Raw genomic sequence first — 17,860 nt, forward strand, 5'->3', positions numbered from 1 at the left:
GCTGTCTAGATTCATTGTTAAAGTGATCACTGCAGTGATAACACATGCTCACAGTGTGTAGTTACTTAGCTGTACGCTTTTAGGAATAGCAGGAAAGCTCAAGTCTGGCCACTTGTGCTATATGGTGTGGTAGGTTAGGCTTTCTGTACAGAGCTGCTTGTTTTACCAGCGCAAACCCTGAGTGCACGTAAATGAAGCTTAGAATAATAAATCGCAAACATCACAATCACCAGAGGACCTGTTAAAACAAGTGTCTGGGCCCCACTCCCAGAATTTCTGATTCCATCAGACTCTGGGGTGGAGCCTGTGAATGTACGTTTCTAACAGGTTCCCGGGCGATGCTGATGCTGCTGGTCCTGAGACCCCACTTTGAGAACCACTGGCCTAGAAGAATGTTCTCTGTATTTGGCAATGGGCTTGAGTAGATGAAGGCATCTAGGATTCTGTCCCTTTCTTTTCCACTCTACGGTGATGTCAGAGATGCCCATGAGTGAGCATGATGATCCTTCAAAGGGAAACTTGGAGTTACAAACCTACAAACCTCTGTGTTGATTCAAACACATATTGCGTCAGATTGCAGAACTGAGGGCTTTTCTAGATGGTGACATTTCAGTGCTCAAAGTAGCTGTCTCCTGGAGGCAGGAGGAATAGTAAGGAGCAGGAAAAAGCAAGAAGGAGAAAAGCTGCGTTGATAGGAACTCCCCTTTCAGCCTGGTCTGCGCACACGAGCTGGAGATTTCTAGTTACCCTGAGGCTTTTAATGAGGCCAGGAATATTCATGAGTCACCCCTCCGTTAAAACTTGCACATTTTATTATCATCACATTTTGTTTCTCATTGCAGTTAATGTCTTTTTCTTTGAATTCCTCTTTGAAATAAAATAAGAAAAACGATATAGATAAGAATCCTGTTCTGTCTAACTATGTGGACATTCTTGCAGTCCACTGGCGCTTTGATCTTACTTGATGTGTTTCTAATATTCTTTACCAGAAATTCCAAGAGAAATATAACAAGAACAAACCGCAGACCATCCTTGGAAGTAAGTGATGTGGAAAACGACAAGAACTTTTTAGAATTTAATACATACCACACATTTTTCCGTTGTAAAAATACCTCCTTTTGTTTTCTCATTTGCCCAATTATTTCTTTTATAACACATGCTTGGCATAATTTTTAGTTTTATAAAGAGGTCAAGAAGGATATAAACTTCTCCGCCAGCCTAAGAGCTTTTGCATCGTATGGACCATATGATCTTTGTATTAGGGAGGGCTGTAAGGAGAAGGTATTACCAATTACCTCAATTCCAAGATGCTGTCAGAAGAATATGCTCTCTTGATTTACGAACGATCTTTTGGGGAAAAGAGAAGCCCACTAAATGGACATAATTTCATGTTTTCCTGGCAGTAGCACATATTTATGTATACAAATATACACCACATTCTTCTTAAGAATCGCAAAGTTTGGTGGAAAAAATTTTCAAGTTTGGAGCCTGTAGATTCTTATCAGTCCCTGTTGTCCAGTACCATGGTGACCTAGTACCTTGATTAGCTGTGCTGGAGGCTGTAATCTCATTAGCATCTTTAGAATGACAGTGAAGTGTCAAGGCATGCTGGGGTTTTGTTTACATATTTTAAAATTTGGTGGCCTTGTTTTTTCCTGAATCATATATTGCTGAAATTCAAGCAATTACTCTTGAAAATAATTGGTGGCATTTGAAATTTTTTTACATTGCATGCAAGAACTGGTCACACCATTGTCTCCTAGGTTTGAAAATCCTTTCTTTGCTTTCCTGGGAGAGATTTTGCAATTTCTTCTGCCTCAAGTTGCATTGCTTGACTGTGGCAGGAATCTTAAGTACATAGCAACTTTCATTTCAATGCTGTAACAAAGTGTGACTGATATTTTAAAAACCACTTCAATCATGGGACAATTGGGTATGCAAATTCATGGTCACATGCTATTGGGTGTGATGTTATTCTAGGTAAAGTGAGTGCAGGCCTCCCATCTGTCACATTGCTTACTCCTCTGCTTTGACCCCAGCAGTCTCTTAGATATCAGTTATAGGGCACTTCTCTATTTCAGGGTTAAGCATGAAAGTAAAAAGCATCTTTGAATTGATAAGATACCACATATTTGGCCTCTTTACATGGGAGTTATGAGAATAAAATTAAATCATACATGTAAGTGTAAAGTCTTTTGTAACACCTTAGGATCTATTTAAATCTTTTTCCCTTTTGATTGATAATGTATATGCTACAGCTATAATATGGGACTGAAATATTTTCTGACAGTCATTCTGAGATGTAAATGCATCTATGCCTAGACATTTTTGAACCGACCAGAAAAGCATAGAAGCATTATGTAGTTTTCCATATGTGAGAACAGCCCAGCTTGGCTTACAGGTTTCATTTGCCTGAGATCCTTATACCATAAAGAATAGACTCCCCAGCATCATTCCATTCCACTGACATGCTCTGTGTGTGTATGCTTATTTATATACACCATATGCATTCTAGTAATAGTGCTAATAACACCTTGCCTCTATTTACAGCTGGCTCGAAGGAGTGCAGCAGTAATTTATGGGAAAGCTGGCCCAGTGTTTCCCCATTCCATTTTCTTGTTTGTGTGTGCAATCCCAAACACTGGCAGTCTCCAGCATGAGTATCGGGAGGCTGTGCAATGGAAGGACACTTGCAGCCAGTGTCAGGCCGTAGCAGGGAGACTCGTTTCAAGGCTGGGCATGTGACACATTAGAAGTGGTTGTTTAAGGGCTTAGCTTTCTGCCTTTTAAGTGACTGCCTTTACTTGTAATTACTATCCTCTATGGAAACCACATGAAGCATCCATTCTGATTTCCAGATTCTTCATTTAGAGACGTCCCACAGCCTGGCCTCTCTCTGCACCCTTCTTCTTCCATGCCTATTGGATTGCCAGCGGGAAGGAAGGAAGCTGCAGGGCAGGTCCATCCATTGTCCAGAAGTGTTCCGGGCACTACCTTGGAAAGGTAAGGCTTAGTGTGTTTTTACATCTTAACAGCTCAGAGAGGCTGCTGGGGTTGACTTTTCTCCCCTTCCTCCCTCCTAGCTTCAGGAGGTCGGTGACATCCTTGGAGTCTGAGAGTGACAGTAACAACTGCAGAAGCAGGTCTCATTCGGATGAGCTGCTACAGTCTGTGGGTTCTTCTCCCTCCACGGAGTCTTTCATAATGGAAGGTGAGGAGAAGACACATTTGCATTTATTTGTATTTCTGTGAGCATTTGTCAAAAGGAATATTTTATGAAGCATATAAAGTTGAAGCATGTTCTTTTGTTCTTTTTAAAAGAATTCTGTTTCATGATGTCTCTTTGGTATAGATTCTACTTTTTAAAAGCATGAAAATTTAGCCCTAAAGGAAACAACCGATAGTGACCAAGAAAATGAGAGGCAATTTTTAAATGGACACATTACTGAAGGAATATGTCACAAGCATAATGAAGAGAATGAAATATGTTGTATGTTTATCATTACAAAATGTTTTACAGCTATTGATGAATTGGAATAGAAACCTACATTAAAAACATAGACTTTAGTTAGTTAAGACTAGTCTTGCCTGAATCTCTGAGATACTTATTCTCATCTTTTGCCTGCTACTTCTAGGGGAAAAATAAGAACACTTCTAAATTAGTATTTTGTAGGACAGGACTTGATCTGGGGAATTGGTCTTTGTATCCAAGCTGCATCAGTAAGTGAGGGAGAACCAAATGGAAGGAGAGTAGTGACAGGAGAGAGGAGTGGGGACTCTACCCCAGGAACCCATTTTTAAAATTTTAATCTTAAGCCTTTAAATTCATTATCATCTCATCTTTACTGCTCTGAGCTAGAATCTGTGTAATGAGTGCCATTTGGGTAAATACAGTCTAGCTTTCATGAAAGGGGTGTGTGTGTGCATAAGCAATTCTGAAAGAAAATCTGCACTCTCTTCCAACTTGAGTCTTTACACTCTGCTTCATGTCTTGCCAAGCTGCGAGCAAATCTAGTGGACAAGTACAAAATTCAGATTTGAGCAAACAGTGCAAATACCCTGGGGCAGAAGAAATCAGTGGGCTCAAGAATCTGTAGGTACATTATGGACTCTGAAGGTTACCAAAAATAAAACAAAAATAGAGCAAGCCAAAACACACAAACAAAAGAATCTTCAAATGTCTTCCCTGCCCGTATACACAATCACTATTTTCATGTCTGATTTTTCTCTGCTTTCACGAAAGCTGTCTTGATTTGGACCATTTTGTCAGCCTGGTTTTCAGATGTTTCAACTCCACATCAATCGTATTTTGGCCTAGTTGCTCCCGTGTTCATGGCGGGTTTATTCAGTGTGAGGAATCCGGAGACACGGGCTCCTAGGGAGGTCTGTTGCTGCTGTGCGTAACTGCTTCGGGCTTTTCTTTTCTAAACACATATTAGATGTCGTGGATTCCTCTCTGTGGAGTGACCTCAGCAGTGATGCCCAGGAGTTTGAAGCAGAATCTTGGAGTCTTGTGGTGGATCCTTCATTTTGTAGTAGGCAGGAGAAGAATGTCATCAAAAGACAGGATGTCATTTTTGGTAAGCATTTCAAATATGCTCTTTGGGCTGAAGCTGTGTGGCATAGAAAAAAGAAGCATGGAATTTGAAACCATATAGACCTGGGTTAAATCCTAGTTCTACCATTTTATTTTTGTCATTCATTCATTCATTCATTTATTTTTTGGAATAATTACTGGGGTACAAATGTTTAGGTTACATATATTGCCTTTGCACTGCCCGAGTCAGAGCTACAAGCGTGCCCATCCCCCAGACAGTGTGCACCACACCCATTGGGTGTGAATATACCCATCCCCTCTTCCCCCCTCCCACCTGCCCAACACCCAGTGAATGATACTTACCTATGTGCACGTAAGTGTTGATCAGTTATACCAATTTGATGGTGAGTACATGTGGTGTTTATTTTTCCATGCTTATGATACTTCACCTAGGAGAATGGGCTCCAGTACATTCTCCTGGATAATCCAGCTCCTGGATAATACAAGAGGTGTTAGTTTACTGTTTACTATATACCTGATATCAGACAAATTATTTAACTTGCCTGTAGCTCAGTTTCTCCATCTGTAAAATGGGGATAATAATACTCAGGTTTAGAACGTTGTTGTGAGGCTTAAATGAAGCATCGTATATACCTGCTACAGAGCAAATTTTATTTCTCATATCCCTGTCAAGTTTACTTAGGTTTGACCTACACTTTCTTACCTCTTCTATATCAGAATCACAGTGAACTTTCACACATTTCAATGTGGGGTAGACAGGGTTCCTGCACATGGCCCTAGAGTTTGGCTGCATGTACGGGGGGCCATGCATAGAGACTGCAGTGGAAGCAGCCACGCGCGGGCTAGGGCAGAGTTCCCCTGTGTGCCGCAGTCCTGAGTACAGACTTCAACTGTGATGAGACTTGACGATTTCATGCTATTTGTGGAGGAGGCAATCTGGATTAGGGAAAGTTAAATTATAGACTAATTAGGGGAAAAAAATGAAGTTTTAAAAAATTTCAAGTACAAAGTAGATGCTAAAAAGGGGTTCCAAGAAGATATCCAACTTTAAAGATGAGACCAGCTTTTAGTTTTCACAAATCCTGTGTATGCAGGTATGGGCCAAAATATCCCTGGGCAATGAGGATACCTTCTCACCTGCCTCAGGCGGTGGTTCTGCAGGTCAGGCGAGACGGTGTGCCAGCATGCTTTGAAATCTGCCGAGGGCTGTATAGTTGGGAGTTACTCTGGAAAGGAAGATGCTGTCCTTTTATCATTTCCCAAGCAATTTATACTACACTGTCATTTTTCTTCATTTCTTTACAGTTTCATGTGTTATTAAAAATAATCTCACCCATTGGGGATGACTTATCACACACAGCGTGGTCTTTGCTGTTGGAAAGCCTTGTGTTCCATGGCAAATCCTTCCCCCTCTCTTCCTCACTGTTTCCCTTTTAAAGATGAGGAAAGTAATTCCTATTTGGGGGGTCATCATGGATAAATCGATTAAAGGATTAAATGATATGATATGGGTAAGGGCTTAGCACAAAGTAGGCACTAAAATCATTGTAGGAAATAATGATACCTCAAAGTTAGTGGATTCTGAATGAAAGAAGTTTTTGTTTATGATAAAATTATAAAACTATATTTAACTTATTTACTTTCTGTGGCTGATATTCAGATTCTTTCTCAAAACATGCAATATGTTTGGAAATATCCATTAATGTAGAACCAGTGCTTCTGGTATGCCCATAAATTTTGGAATTGTTATTTTCTCTCATGATGCATTTTTAAAATTGAGATATAATTTACACACCATAAAACTTACCCTTTACAGTGTGTAACCTAGTGGTTTTTAGTGTATTCGCAATGTTGTGCAACTGTTAAGCACTGTCTGATTTCGGAACATTTGCATCACTTCAAACAGAAATCCTGTAGCCATTGTAGGTCAATTCCCATTTCCCCCTCCCACCAGCCTCTGGCAACCACTGATCTACTTCCTGTCCCTATAGATTTGCCTATTCTGGACATTTCACATGAATGGTACAATAGATGATCTTTTGTGCCTGCCTTCTGTTATTTAGCATAATGTTTTTGAGGTTCATCCTAGTTGTAATGTATATAGGTAATCCATTCCTTTTTATGGCTAATAATCCATTTTGTTTATCTAATGATTAGTTGATGGTTATTTTGGGTTTTTCCACTTTTTGTATCATATGGCAATTTTAATAATTTAAGGAACTGCCAGACTGTTTTCCAAAGCAGCTGTACCATTTTACATTCCCATCAAGAATGTCTGTGGGTTCTCATTTCTCCATGTCTTCACCAACACTTGTTTATTGTCCAGCTTTTTATTATCACTATCAGAGTGTATGGTGCCTCGTTTTGGTTTTGATTGTATTTCCCTAATGGCCAGTGATGTTGAGCATCTCTCATGTGCTTATTTGGCTTATGTGCATCTCTTTGGAGAAACACCTGTCCAAATCCTTTGTCCATTTTTGAATTGTTATTTTTTTTTTTACTGTTGAGTTGTAAGAGGTTTTTTTACATATATATTCTAGATAGAAGTTCCTTATCAGATATAAGATTTGAAAATATTTTCTCCCACTCTGAGGGTTGTCTTTTCAATTTCTTGATGGTGTCCTTTGATTGTGATGCATTGTTTTCCCCTGGAGAAACTGGAATTTTGGAGACAGATCCTGCAATAGAAGGGACCTATGGTTGTCTGCATTGAGGAACTTTATTATGTTTAGTTCAATTTAATTCACCAAATTAATTGTGCCCCCACTCAATGCAAAAACCACAGAAAGAAAGAAAACCAGCAGACTAAGTTATATTTCATAGAGCATTTAGTTCCTAGCTGAAGGTAGCTAAAGATGCTAGCTACGTATATTACGAGAGTTTCAGATATGTTAGATTCTTACCTATTGGACTTGATATACATATATCCTCTTAAAATCTGGAAAAAGGAAAATGGTTTAGTATTTTAAACTTAAATGTTTAGTCAATGCTGGCTTTCATATTGGAAGAAATATTCTTGTTATTCCTAAATACTCCTTCTTTTTTATTTGTGTAACCTATAGTGTTGAGTTACTAATTTAGGTTCAAGGATACTTGTTTTTTAAAGCTTGTGTAACACATGTTTCTACTCACACGTTTCAGAGCTAATGCAAACAGAGATGCATCACATCCAGACCCTGTTCATCATGTCCGAGATCTTCAGGAAGGGCATGAAAGAGGAGCTGCAGCTTGACCACAGCACCGTGGATAAAATCTTCCCCTGTTTAGATGAGTTGCTTGAGATCCACAGGCATTTCTTCTACAGCATGAAGGAGCGAAGACAGGAATCCTGTGCTGGCAATGACAGGAATTTTGTGATCAACCGAATTGGAGATATTCTGGTACAGCAGGTAAGAGACGTGTAAAGGCCCTGACCTCAGAAATCTAAAGGTTGTCAGACTCTCTACAATGTTAAAAACTTACAGAGAAATGGAATTGATTTCACTGTGATTGTTTCCAGATGCATTTGGTTTTCTTTTATTTGACATTGGTCTTCAGGACTGATGCCTAAGAGCTTTTAACAACCAGTGCCTGACTCCTCTGTGTGTTCCAGGACTTGGTGGATCGTCTGTGGCCTTGTTGCTGTCCCCACCAAGAGTCACAGCCATAAAGTAATTCCCTTAGGAAAAGACTACTTAGACTTTTTGATGTGTTGGGCTCTCCAATAACGTGGTTCCCCCACTGGGCCTGTGATGGTTTCACTAATGTCTCCAAGACATTATGTTGGCTCATTTCAGGAAGGGTTGTATGGTAATTGTGTGTTTAGTTTTGTAAGAAACTGCCAACTGTTTTCCAGAGTGGCCATACCACTTTACATTCCCATGAACAATGTACAAGTAATTCAGTTTCTCCACATCCTCACCAGCATTTGATGTTGTCACTGTTGTTTTTATTGCAGCTATACTAAGAGATATAAAGTGATATCTCATTGTGGTTCAAATTGCACTCCCCTAATGGCTAATGATATTGAACATCTCTTCATGTGCTTATTTGCCATCTGTATATCCTTTTTGGTAAAATGTCTATGTCTTTTTCCCATTTTCTGATTGGATTTTTGTTTTCTTACTGTTGAATGTTGAGATTTCTTTACATGTCTGATGTGTGATTGGCAAATACTTTCTTCAAGTCTGTAACTTGTCTTCTCATTCTCTAATTTTGATGAAATCTAGTTTGTCGGTTTTTTCTTTGAAGGACTATGCTGTTGGTTTCAAGTCTAAGAACTCTTTGTCTAGCCACAGGTCCCAAAGATTTTGTTTTTCTTTTTCTAAAATTTTTATAGTTTTATATTTGACACTTAAGTTCATGTTCCATTTTGAGTTAATTTTTCTACAAGGCTATGAGACTAAATAGGTTGAGGTTCTTTTTTTGGTTGGAGGGAGTCTGGATGTCTAATTGCTCCAGGACCATTTGTTGAAAAGGCTATCCTTCCTCCATTGAATTCTTTTGTGCCTTTGTCAAAAATCACGGGGGCATTCTGGATTCCTATTCTGTTTCACTGATCTATGTGCCTATCTTTCCATACAGCCTTAATAACTGTAGCTAGATAATAAATCTTGAAACTAGAGGATTGAGTCCTTCCACTTTATTCTTTTTTTTTACATTGTTTAAGCTATTCTAGTTCCTTTGTCTTTTCATATAAATTCAAGAATAGTCTGAATAGTTTTGTCTATATTTACAAAAAGCTTACTGTGATTTTGAGAAGAATTACATTAAACCTGTATGTTAATTTGGAAAGAATTGACATCTTTACTATCTCTAGTCTTCCAACCCATGAACGTTGTGTAACTCTCTATTTGTTTAGAGCTTTGATTTCTTTCACCTGCATTGTATACTTTTCAGCATACAAGTCCTGCGTATGTTTTGATAGACTCGTACCTAATTTTTTTTGAGTGATTGTAAGTAGTATAAGAATCATCTTTTGAGATATATTTACCCCAAGCATAGATAAAAAACTGTAAGCAAAGATGAAAAGACTAGTGATGGTGATATAAAATTCTAAGTTCTTTTCAAGGGTCAGGGTGGATGTGATCTGTGCATATAAGGCTATCATATCTAAAAAATTGGTATTCAAATCATTCCGTTAGTTCTCTCCACACCACCTTGTGATTCTAACTTGGTTTCTGTGTAGATTTCTCTAAGGATATTTTTCTATAAGTCAGGCTTATTGAAACATCCAGAGCACGTCTCTACTTCTTTTCATTAGTTAATAAATTGACATTCTGGTTTCATCTTAGCTAACAATAGGCTGCATCTTGATCCACTTGTAATGTACAAACAAAAATCAAATTCCCTACTGAGGATTGAGTCCATGGACGTTGGTCAGTAGCCAATGTAAATACCAACTACAACTGGTGATTTTTGGGGGAGGCCAGACCTTCCTGAAGGTCCCAAATATTGCCACATACCCTTTCTTCAATCTATAAAAGTATTAAAACTACAAATTGAAATGATATATTTGCACAAAAGCTAAAAAACAAGTGAGAGAGAATAGAAGACATCAAATGTTTTTCATTTGGCTATTTGCTAGTTGTATTAGTTCAGTATAATATTCACATGTTTGGTTGACCCTTACCACTCAGCTACTTTTATTTTAATTTAAAAAGTGTTTGGGGGAAGAGAAGTGATTGTGTTCAGAAAGCCCATGATGCTTATTCTTTATTTGCAAAGAACATTTTGAAATATGTGAAAAATTGCATGATCTGTTCTGCATTTAGAACGTACTAAATTTATAAGCCATTATTGAAATGTTATTCTTCTCAGTTTTCGGAAGAAAATGCAAGTAAAATGAAGAAAATATATGGAGAATTCTGTAGCCACCACAAAGAAGCTGTTAACCTCTTTAAGGAACTCCAGCAGAATAAAAAGTTTCAGAATTTTATTAAGGCAAGTATTTTAAAACTTTATTACAAAGTGATAAACCAGCATGGAGAAATAGTTTCTGCTTGTTTCTTATAAGACTTAAACAAGTTTCATATCTAGGTGATGTTTTTCAGGGAAAGGAGACGGAAAAGTCTCTTTTTCGGTGTTGGTAAAATATTTCTCCTATATCATTTCCTTTTGTGTCTTAGATTTGTGAGATTATGCTCTATAAACTTCTGAGAATATTGGTCATATCCTGGGAAGCTGTTTCATGCCCTGACAAGTTACGTATCAGAAAAACCAAAGTAAAAATAAACAATCCACCCAACTTCCACTGAATTAGTTTGAAGCAATCATGACATCATAAAATTTCATATTTAATCTCCAAACAATATATCTTAAAAAATTACAATGACATTATCACAAAATAAATTAGTAATAATTTCTTGGTATCTTCAAAATTTCACTGATTATCTCATAAAATTAGATTGCTTAAATCAGGATCTGACGAAGGTTCACATATTGTATAATGGTAGCTAGACCTCTAAAATCTCTTTCAATTTGAATGCTCTCCCTCCTTTCCTCCGCTTCCAATTTATTTGTTGAAGAAATTTGTCCTATAAAGTTTCCTGGATTCTGAATTTTTATCTGCCATTTTAAGAATAATACCGGATTCTACTCCCTCTTCTTCCCACATAAGTGTGTGTTGAGGACTTGAAAACTTAAGTAATACTTTGAGATTTTTAGAAAAAAATTGCTCAGATTAGAGGCAACTTTAGTGTTATAATGAATGATAACAAATGTAGGGGATGACCTGTTGAAGAAAGAAATGGTACACTACAAACTCATGTTCAAAATCTAACTTTGATCTCTGCTTATTTTTCAAAAACTTTTGCTATTCATGAATTCCAGCACTTAAAAGTATTAGAACTTGCTCACTGTTTGAATTACTACAAACATGTCAGAGTAACTTGAAACTTTTTGAAATCTTGGAGAGTTAGGGTATTGAAATTAATGACAAAGCATATAATTTAAATTAACAACAATGCATCATTTTAATAAATGACAATATTATGTTAAGTCTGAGTAGAATTGTACTGTTGCAGATTCTTTATATAGTTAAATTCACACCTACAAAGTAAACACAGGTAGAATTTGTATATATAAAAATGTATATATATATATTTTTAAGCTCCGAAATAGTAATCTTTTGGCTCGGCGCCGAGGAATTCCAGAGTGCATTCTGTTGGTCACTCAGCGCATCACAAAATACCCTGTCTTGGTGGAAAGGATATTGCAGTACACAAAGGGTGAGTTATGACTTCTGGATAAACATTTGACTCTCTTATTAGTTTTAAACATAGCTTAATGTCCCAAACAGCTATACATGTTTTTGGCCTCTGAGTCATAAACAATTTCATTATGGCTCAACTATTAAAGCCTTAGAATTTGGATTCATTTAAAAAAATTGTCTTTTATAATATAACACAGCTTGGCTAATAGTCTAAATTTCTACAAGTAGCCCAAGCCAAGCAGCTTCTTCATACTTTGACCCTGCCTTTCCTCTCTATATTTTCCCTATATCTGGACCTCCTTAATGTATCTCCCCATCCTCATCTTCCTATTACCCTCACAACAGTCTGATGAAACATGTTGCTATCAATCCTATCACCAAAGTCAACTCTCCAAAGCAATAAATTATTAGATTGAGAAGGATTATATGGAGGAGCTATTTTGGTCCTGTCCATTCATTAAGTTCCAGGGAGTAACATCTGGCCATGTTTTAAGAAGCTATTAAAGCACATGGCTGGACCATAAGCTCCTTGTGAGATCTGTAAGGCCTGTTTCTGGTTCACAGTTGGATCTTCAATATCTAATGCCATGGCTGGTGCAGAAGACTATCAATAATAAAAAATGTATTAGTGCAATGAATGAATAAATAAAAATGTCTAATCCTCAAGCTAGAGTATTGCTCTTGAGTAAAAATAATTGTTAGGGTGATAGTGTGTTATGTTAACAGGGGCTTAGGTTGGAATGGTGTAAATGTGTATTGCCATTGTATGTACTTGGCTCTGCCACTCATTAGTTTGGCAAGTTTAATTAAATGAGCCTCAGTTTTCTCTACCACAAAATGAGAACAATAATCCTAACCTTATGGAATTGTTTTGAGGATTAAATGTGATTGTCTCAGGCAGTGCCCAGTGTAGAGCCTGGTATAAAAAAGGTGCTCAATAAGTGGGAGCTGTTTTTATTGCCTTTATTATTATCAGTTGACTTAGAGATAATTAAAATGGTAATGAGGTCTTAAATGCCCATGCTACAAAACTCAACTTCTTTTCTTTTTTTTTTTTTTGGAAGGGGTCTAGGTGAATAGACATGTATGATTTATTCTTTTCATTGTTTTAATCACATTTAGGACTAAGTTCTGGCAGGAATGGTAGTATCTATTCCGTATGTCCCATACTGATTGTTCTCTATAATGTAATATACAAGAGAATATAAATGTATAAAAAGAAAAGCCTCATAAATCTTGTTCTCAGCAAAAGAATGCAAACAAATTAAAGCTTTTCAATCTGCAATATGTTTATATTCTCTTTTCACAACACCTCAAAGACTAAAATCTGCTACTCCAAAGGTCATCCCATGTAAGATTCGTGGTAGAATAATTTAACGATTGCTGGGCACTGGGTGTCAGAAACTGCGAGTGTGACTTTGGCTCCATGGGCATAATCAGCATGGTAGCTGAATGGCCACCTCCTCCTTTGGTCAGTACCAGTGGCCAGTCACTCCCTGGGCTTCTGGGGACATGGGTTCACATCAGTCTCTTAGGGCAGTGCTCCTCAAACCTTATTGGCCGTGCCCTTCACCTGGGCATCTGGTTTACATCAGATTCTGATTCAGTAGCTCAGGGATGAGGCTCAAGGTAAACACGTCTAACAAGATTCCCAGGTGAGGTCAGTGCTGCTACTTTTTGAGGAGCAAGGCATGGTAAGACAGTAATTTGCCCCCAAAGGTCAAAAGACTTTGAGCCCTTTCTTGCCTTAGCCCAGGTCACATGAAGCTCAACTTTGATATTTTCTCTACTCAGCTTTCCTGTCTATGACATATGGTTTTTAGATATGAAAACCTTTCTTTGGAGGGGAGGGGCTTAGTGGGGGTGAGGGAGAGTGAAGTGGTGAGTGTGTTCTCTGACAGGCAGTGAGAAAGGGTCTTCCATATGAAAGGTGGGTATCGAGATCTGCTCCTTGAGATTTTCTGATAAAACCCTCATGCAACATTTAGAACCTGGAAATGTTTAGCCCCTTTGGAGGACTCATTCCCTTTCCACTTGACTGTTATTTCTAACTGTTTTTTTCCTGCCGTTCTGGGAACCTTTGGTTTATCTGCCAGTTTTTCTTTTTTCCTCTCCTTCTAGTACCTATGACCTCCTGAAACTTTACTTTTCGGTTCCAGTCATCTCAATAAACATCAACTAGGTGGTCTTTATCATCAAATAGAGAAAATAGCTAAATTCATCCCATCTGTTCCAGAAACTCCTCCACAGTATTTTCTTAAGCTAATCTAGAGATAAGAACAGGTGGCCAATGTTTTAAAGAATAACAACCGAAATCAATGATTATTTGCTCTTGGCATGAGCATGGACGACTTACCCATTAGCACAATGCCTAGAAAATATTTTAATTTCTTTTACAATCAGAAGAGAAAAATTTTAGGTCAAGGAAAGTGGCTTAATTATAAAAGTAATATATTCATATTTATGCTAATGGAGTTATAAAATATAATTTTGAATATCATTTTTGTGGAGGAAGGGATCCAGAAAGGCAGATGAGTTTGGGGCCATTCAAGTCACACTGTGGCTCTGTTTCTGAGAGGCTGCTGGCTTGGCCCTGCAGCTGGGTTAAGTTCTAAGAAACTCGGTGTGAGGATGACTTGATTACCCATGTCTGGGAAGGTGGAAGGAAGGCGTAAGTTAGTATACGACCCATTCCCTGCTCTAGGGGGAAGGTCAGATCCATCCCTAGAACTCAGACATCTTATTGTCAGCTGAAATACATTTAATGATGCAACTCTTTTATTTACATTTAACGATGCAAATCAAATACATTTAATAATGCAAATCAGATATTTTAATGGAGTGTGTTTTTTGGGGGGGAGGGAGGGAGAAGGTGCAGAGTGATAGTATTGTAATTGAATTTATTCCAACATTGTTCTTATGGGAATTTTGTTATTTGTATTGATACATTTAGGTATATTTAAAGACTAAAGAAAAAATTTTCCTCCTTAGCACTCTGGCTTATTGTACAGTGTTCTTTGTTTCTTTTTTTCATGCAGAAGGAACTGAAGAACATAAAGACTTATGCAAAGCTCTTTGCTTAATCAAAGACATGATTGCAACAGTGGATTTAAAAGTCAACGAATATGAGAAAAACCAAAAATGGCTTGAGATCTTAAATAAAATTGAAAACAAAACGTGCACAAAGCTCAAAAATGGCCATGTGTTTAGGAAGCAGGCACTGATAAGTAAAGAAAGGACTCTGTTATACGATGGCCTTGTTTACTGGAAAACTGCCACAGGTCGTTTCAAAGGTACTACGGTTCTACCAGACCAATTTCTCCTTCTTTCCTACATGTTATTCAACAGAGGATAGATTTTCAAAAGAAAAATGTTTCAGAAGTGCAGGCACACACACACAAAGCCTTGTGAATTTCAATAGTTAAGCATAGACAATAATATAAATCTTTGGTGAGAGTTTGCTGCCCCAAGCTAAAACGTTTATATATATTTTATGAATTTGCAAGTTTATGATGTCTAAAATCAAAGGAACTGAGAGTTCTGCTAATTGTTGGCACAGAAGTATTATTCTGGCAAACGTGTTGTGTTGAAAGCAAGGCAGTACACCTACACACTTAGGGTCTGTTGCATGCCAAGCCAGCCTGGGGGCTGTCAGAACATGGAGGGGAGAAATGAAAAGAACTCTGAATGTCATCTTTGTTACTGAGTAACAGAATTTATCCATTTACATGCTGACACTGGTGTAACTTTTCCTCAGTGCTACTGTTTGTTAACGGGCATGAACTCGACTCTGTTATTCTAGTTAGAGTCTAGACCAGCTTATTCCAATTCTTAAGGACTGATTGTGTGGCACATTGCCTGATGCAGGCTTTCTCACCCTGGCCACACACTAGAATCACCTCTGGAGCTTAAAAAAATTGCTGATGCACAAGTCTTCCCCCAGAGATTCTGATTTTCTTGATGTAGGGATGAAGCCCTAGCCCAAGGGTTGTTGAAAAGCTCTTCAGATGAGTCTGCCATGCAGCCAGGGTCAGAACCACTGTTTCTAGCACTTCATCTTAATAACTTCCTTAGGTAAGCGATGAGAAGGAGAGGTGGTTAAATTCTAGTTACTCAAAGATTACCCTTGGGAGGCTGATCAAATTTTGATGGAGGTTGCAACTAGTGTCTGAAATGGGATTTGTTGATCAGCAACTTACAATGTTGTATTGAAAAAATGTTAACCACAATCTGTAGATCTATGGCTCCAAGTCATTCTCTCTTTATCCATTTAGTAGAATCAGTCTGGTAACTGTGTGTTAGACTGTGTAGTGAAGATGAGTTCTTGTGTGCAATTGGTAAAGGAAGTGTGGAATCTTAAACCTCACTCAGATCTAGATGACACAAAATAGCAGGTTTGCATATATAAGTTGAGGCAGAAGCTGCCCTCTTACATATTCAGTTAAACACTTTTGCCCCCTAAAGGTAAGGGCTTGCTGCATTCTATGAGAACTTCCCTTTTTTGAATATTTGTCTTCTGTTTTAAAAGCTACTGTATTAAATTTTGCTGCCGATTTAGATATACCTGCAGTTATACTCACAAACACACACACTTAAACACAGCTTTCTACTAAGTTACCTATAGCATATATCTTTTGCTATCATAATGCAGGTGTTTTTATAAAAAGTTTTCATAAACTTTCATAGTCATTTTATTTTTATTAAATTTATTTAAATTTCAAGTATGAAATCAGAATATTTAATGAAGGCAGTTGAACTGTAATTTCCTTCATTAATACTAGTAATGTTTTTTCTTTGAAGATATCCTAGCTCTACTTCTAACTGATGTGCTGCTGTTTTTACAAGAAAAAGACCAGAAGTACATCTTTGCAGCTGTTGTAAGTATTTGACCATGTGATACATTTTAAAAAATAGGTTTAATAATACATTTTCTTGAAAAATGCCTGAAATTCCTAGTGAAATAAAATGGTTACAGGCAAGTATTAACATATGTTTCTGCTATATTCCCGTTATTATTTGTGGTTGCAGTATTTAGTAACAAGTCTCTAATTGGGTCGAATTGGTATGATAAATGCTGATTTATCACAGCCAGTGCTGGTAGTCAGCTGGTCTAACAGTTTCACTAATTGTGAAGATATTGGAACCTTTTGGTACCAGTTTGTGAAGAGGTACTTCTCTGATCCTTGCAAGTACCCCCTTGTCATCTGGCTATCTCAGTCTTTCCTCCAGAACCACCCTTGCCTTGACCCCAAACTCCCCTCCCTCAGATCTAGCAACTGAAGCGTTAATGCTGGGTGCAGCGGATCACTCCCAGCACCTGGCAATCTCCATCCCCATTGCTCTTGCTGTATTGCTTGTTATCCCTGTTCGTAACTGCCATGGTGTTCCTTATGCCAAACAAGAGAACGCCATCCCGCTACCTAAAATTTAAAGAAGATTCTTTCTTATTTTTACCAAAATGGCTACTAATCACTGAAGGTGTCCATGGAACACTTATCTTTGTGGTGTGTTAGATTAATCTCACTGCCAGCACATAGTTAGAATTAGACTAGCAATGAAACCAGCATTTTATAGCATTTCTTACACGGAATCTGTGTGGTCCAAAATTACTTGGAGAAGGAAGATGTCAGCAATGAACTCCTTGTTAGCATCATAGAGAATCAGGCCCTATTAGAGGAAAGAATCCAAGACACAACACCAATGAGGGCAGTATAATGGTGGCTCTCTACAATGCTGGTGTTTATCATCCATTGGATGATAGGATATTTGGGTGCCATTAGCAGATATCATTATTTCCAACTGGTTTTGAAAATTCAAAGCTTAATGAAGCTTCTGTTAAAGCAAAGAAGCAAGTCTGCCCAGTGGTGGGATTCTGGGGGAAGAGGCTGGGGCAGGGTTACATCTGCCTTTCTGTGCTTGTCAGGTCGGCTTGAGAACCTTCTTCATCTTGTTGGGCACATTGCCTCTCATTGGCACAATGATGCTGAGCTGTATAAACATCAAAGACTTTTTCACAGAGCTATACTAGAGGATGATAAGAAAACTTAAACAAGTCCACATGTCCCCAATCCATTTGAATTGTATCTATTGTAAATGTCATGAAAACTGAC

General features: G+C 37.9%; 1 protein-coding gene across 2 annotated transcripts in view; it reads left to right on the forward strand.

Moving 5' to 3' along the window:
* Nucleotides 1–17,860, forward strand: part of ARHGEF28 (Rho guanine nucleotide exchange factor 28) — a 267,842-nt gene that overhangs the window by 200,982 nt on the left and 49,000 nt on the right. For both annotated transcript variants that reach the window (XM_069492767.1, XM_069492768.1), the window contains 9 exons: nucleotides 990–1,038; nucleotides 2,859–3,003; nucleotides 3,084–3,211; nucleotides 4,440–4,580; nucleotides 7,700–7,947; nucleotides 10,358–10,480; nucleotides 11,649–11,766; nucleotides 14,789–15,043; nucleotides 16,551–16,627. In XM_069492767.1, coding sequence (XP_069348868.1) covers nucleotides 990–1,038; nucleotides 2,859–3,003; nucleotides 3,084–3,211; nucleotides 4,440–4,580; nucleotides 7,700–7,947; nucleotides 10,358–10,480; nucleotides 11,649–11,766; nucleotides 14,789–15,043; nucleotides 16,551–16,627 — 1,284 coding nt within the window. The remainder of the gene's footprint in view (nucleotides 1–989; nucleotides 1,039–2,858; nucleotides 3,004–3,083; nucleotides 3,212–4,439; nucleotides 4,581–7,699; nucleotides 7,948–10,357; nucleotides 10,481–11,648; nucleotides 11,767–14,788; nucleotides 15,044–16,550; nucleotides 16,628–17,860) is intronic.

This window comes from Eulemur rufifrons, chromosome 17 (genome assembly GCF_041146395.1).
Source record: "Eulemur rufifrons isolate Redbay chromosome 17, OSU_ERuf_1, whole genome shotgun sequence".
Lineage (NCBI taxonomy): Eukaryota > Metazoa > Chordata > Mammalia > Primates > Lemuridae > Eulemur > Eulemur rufifrons.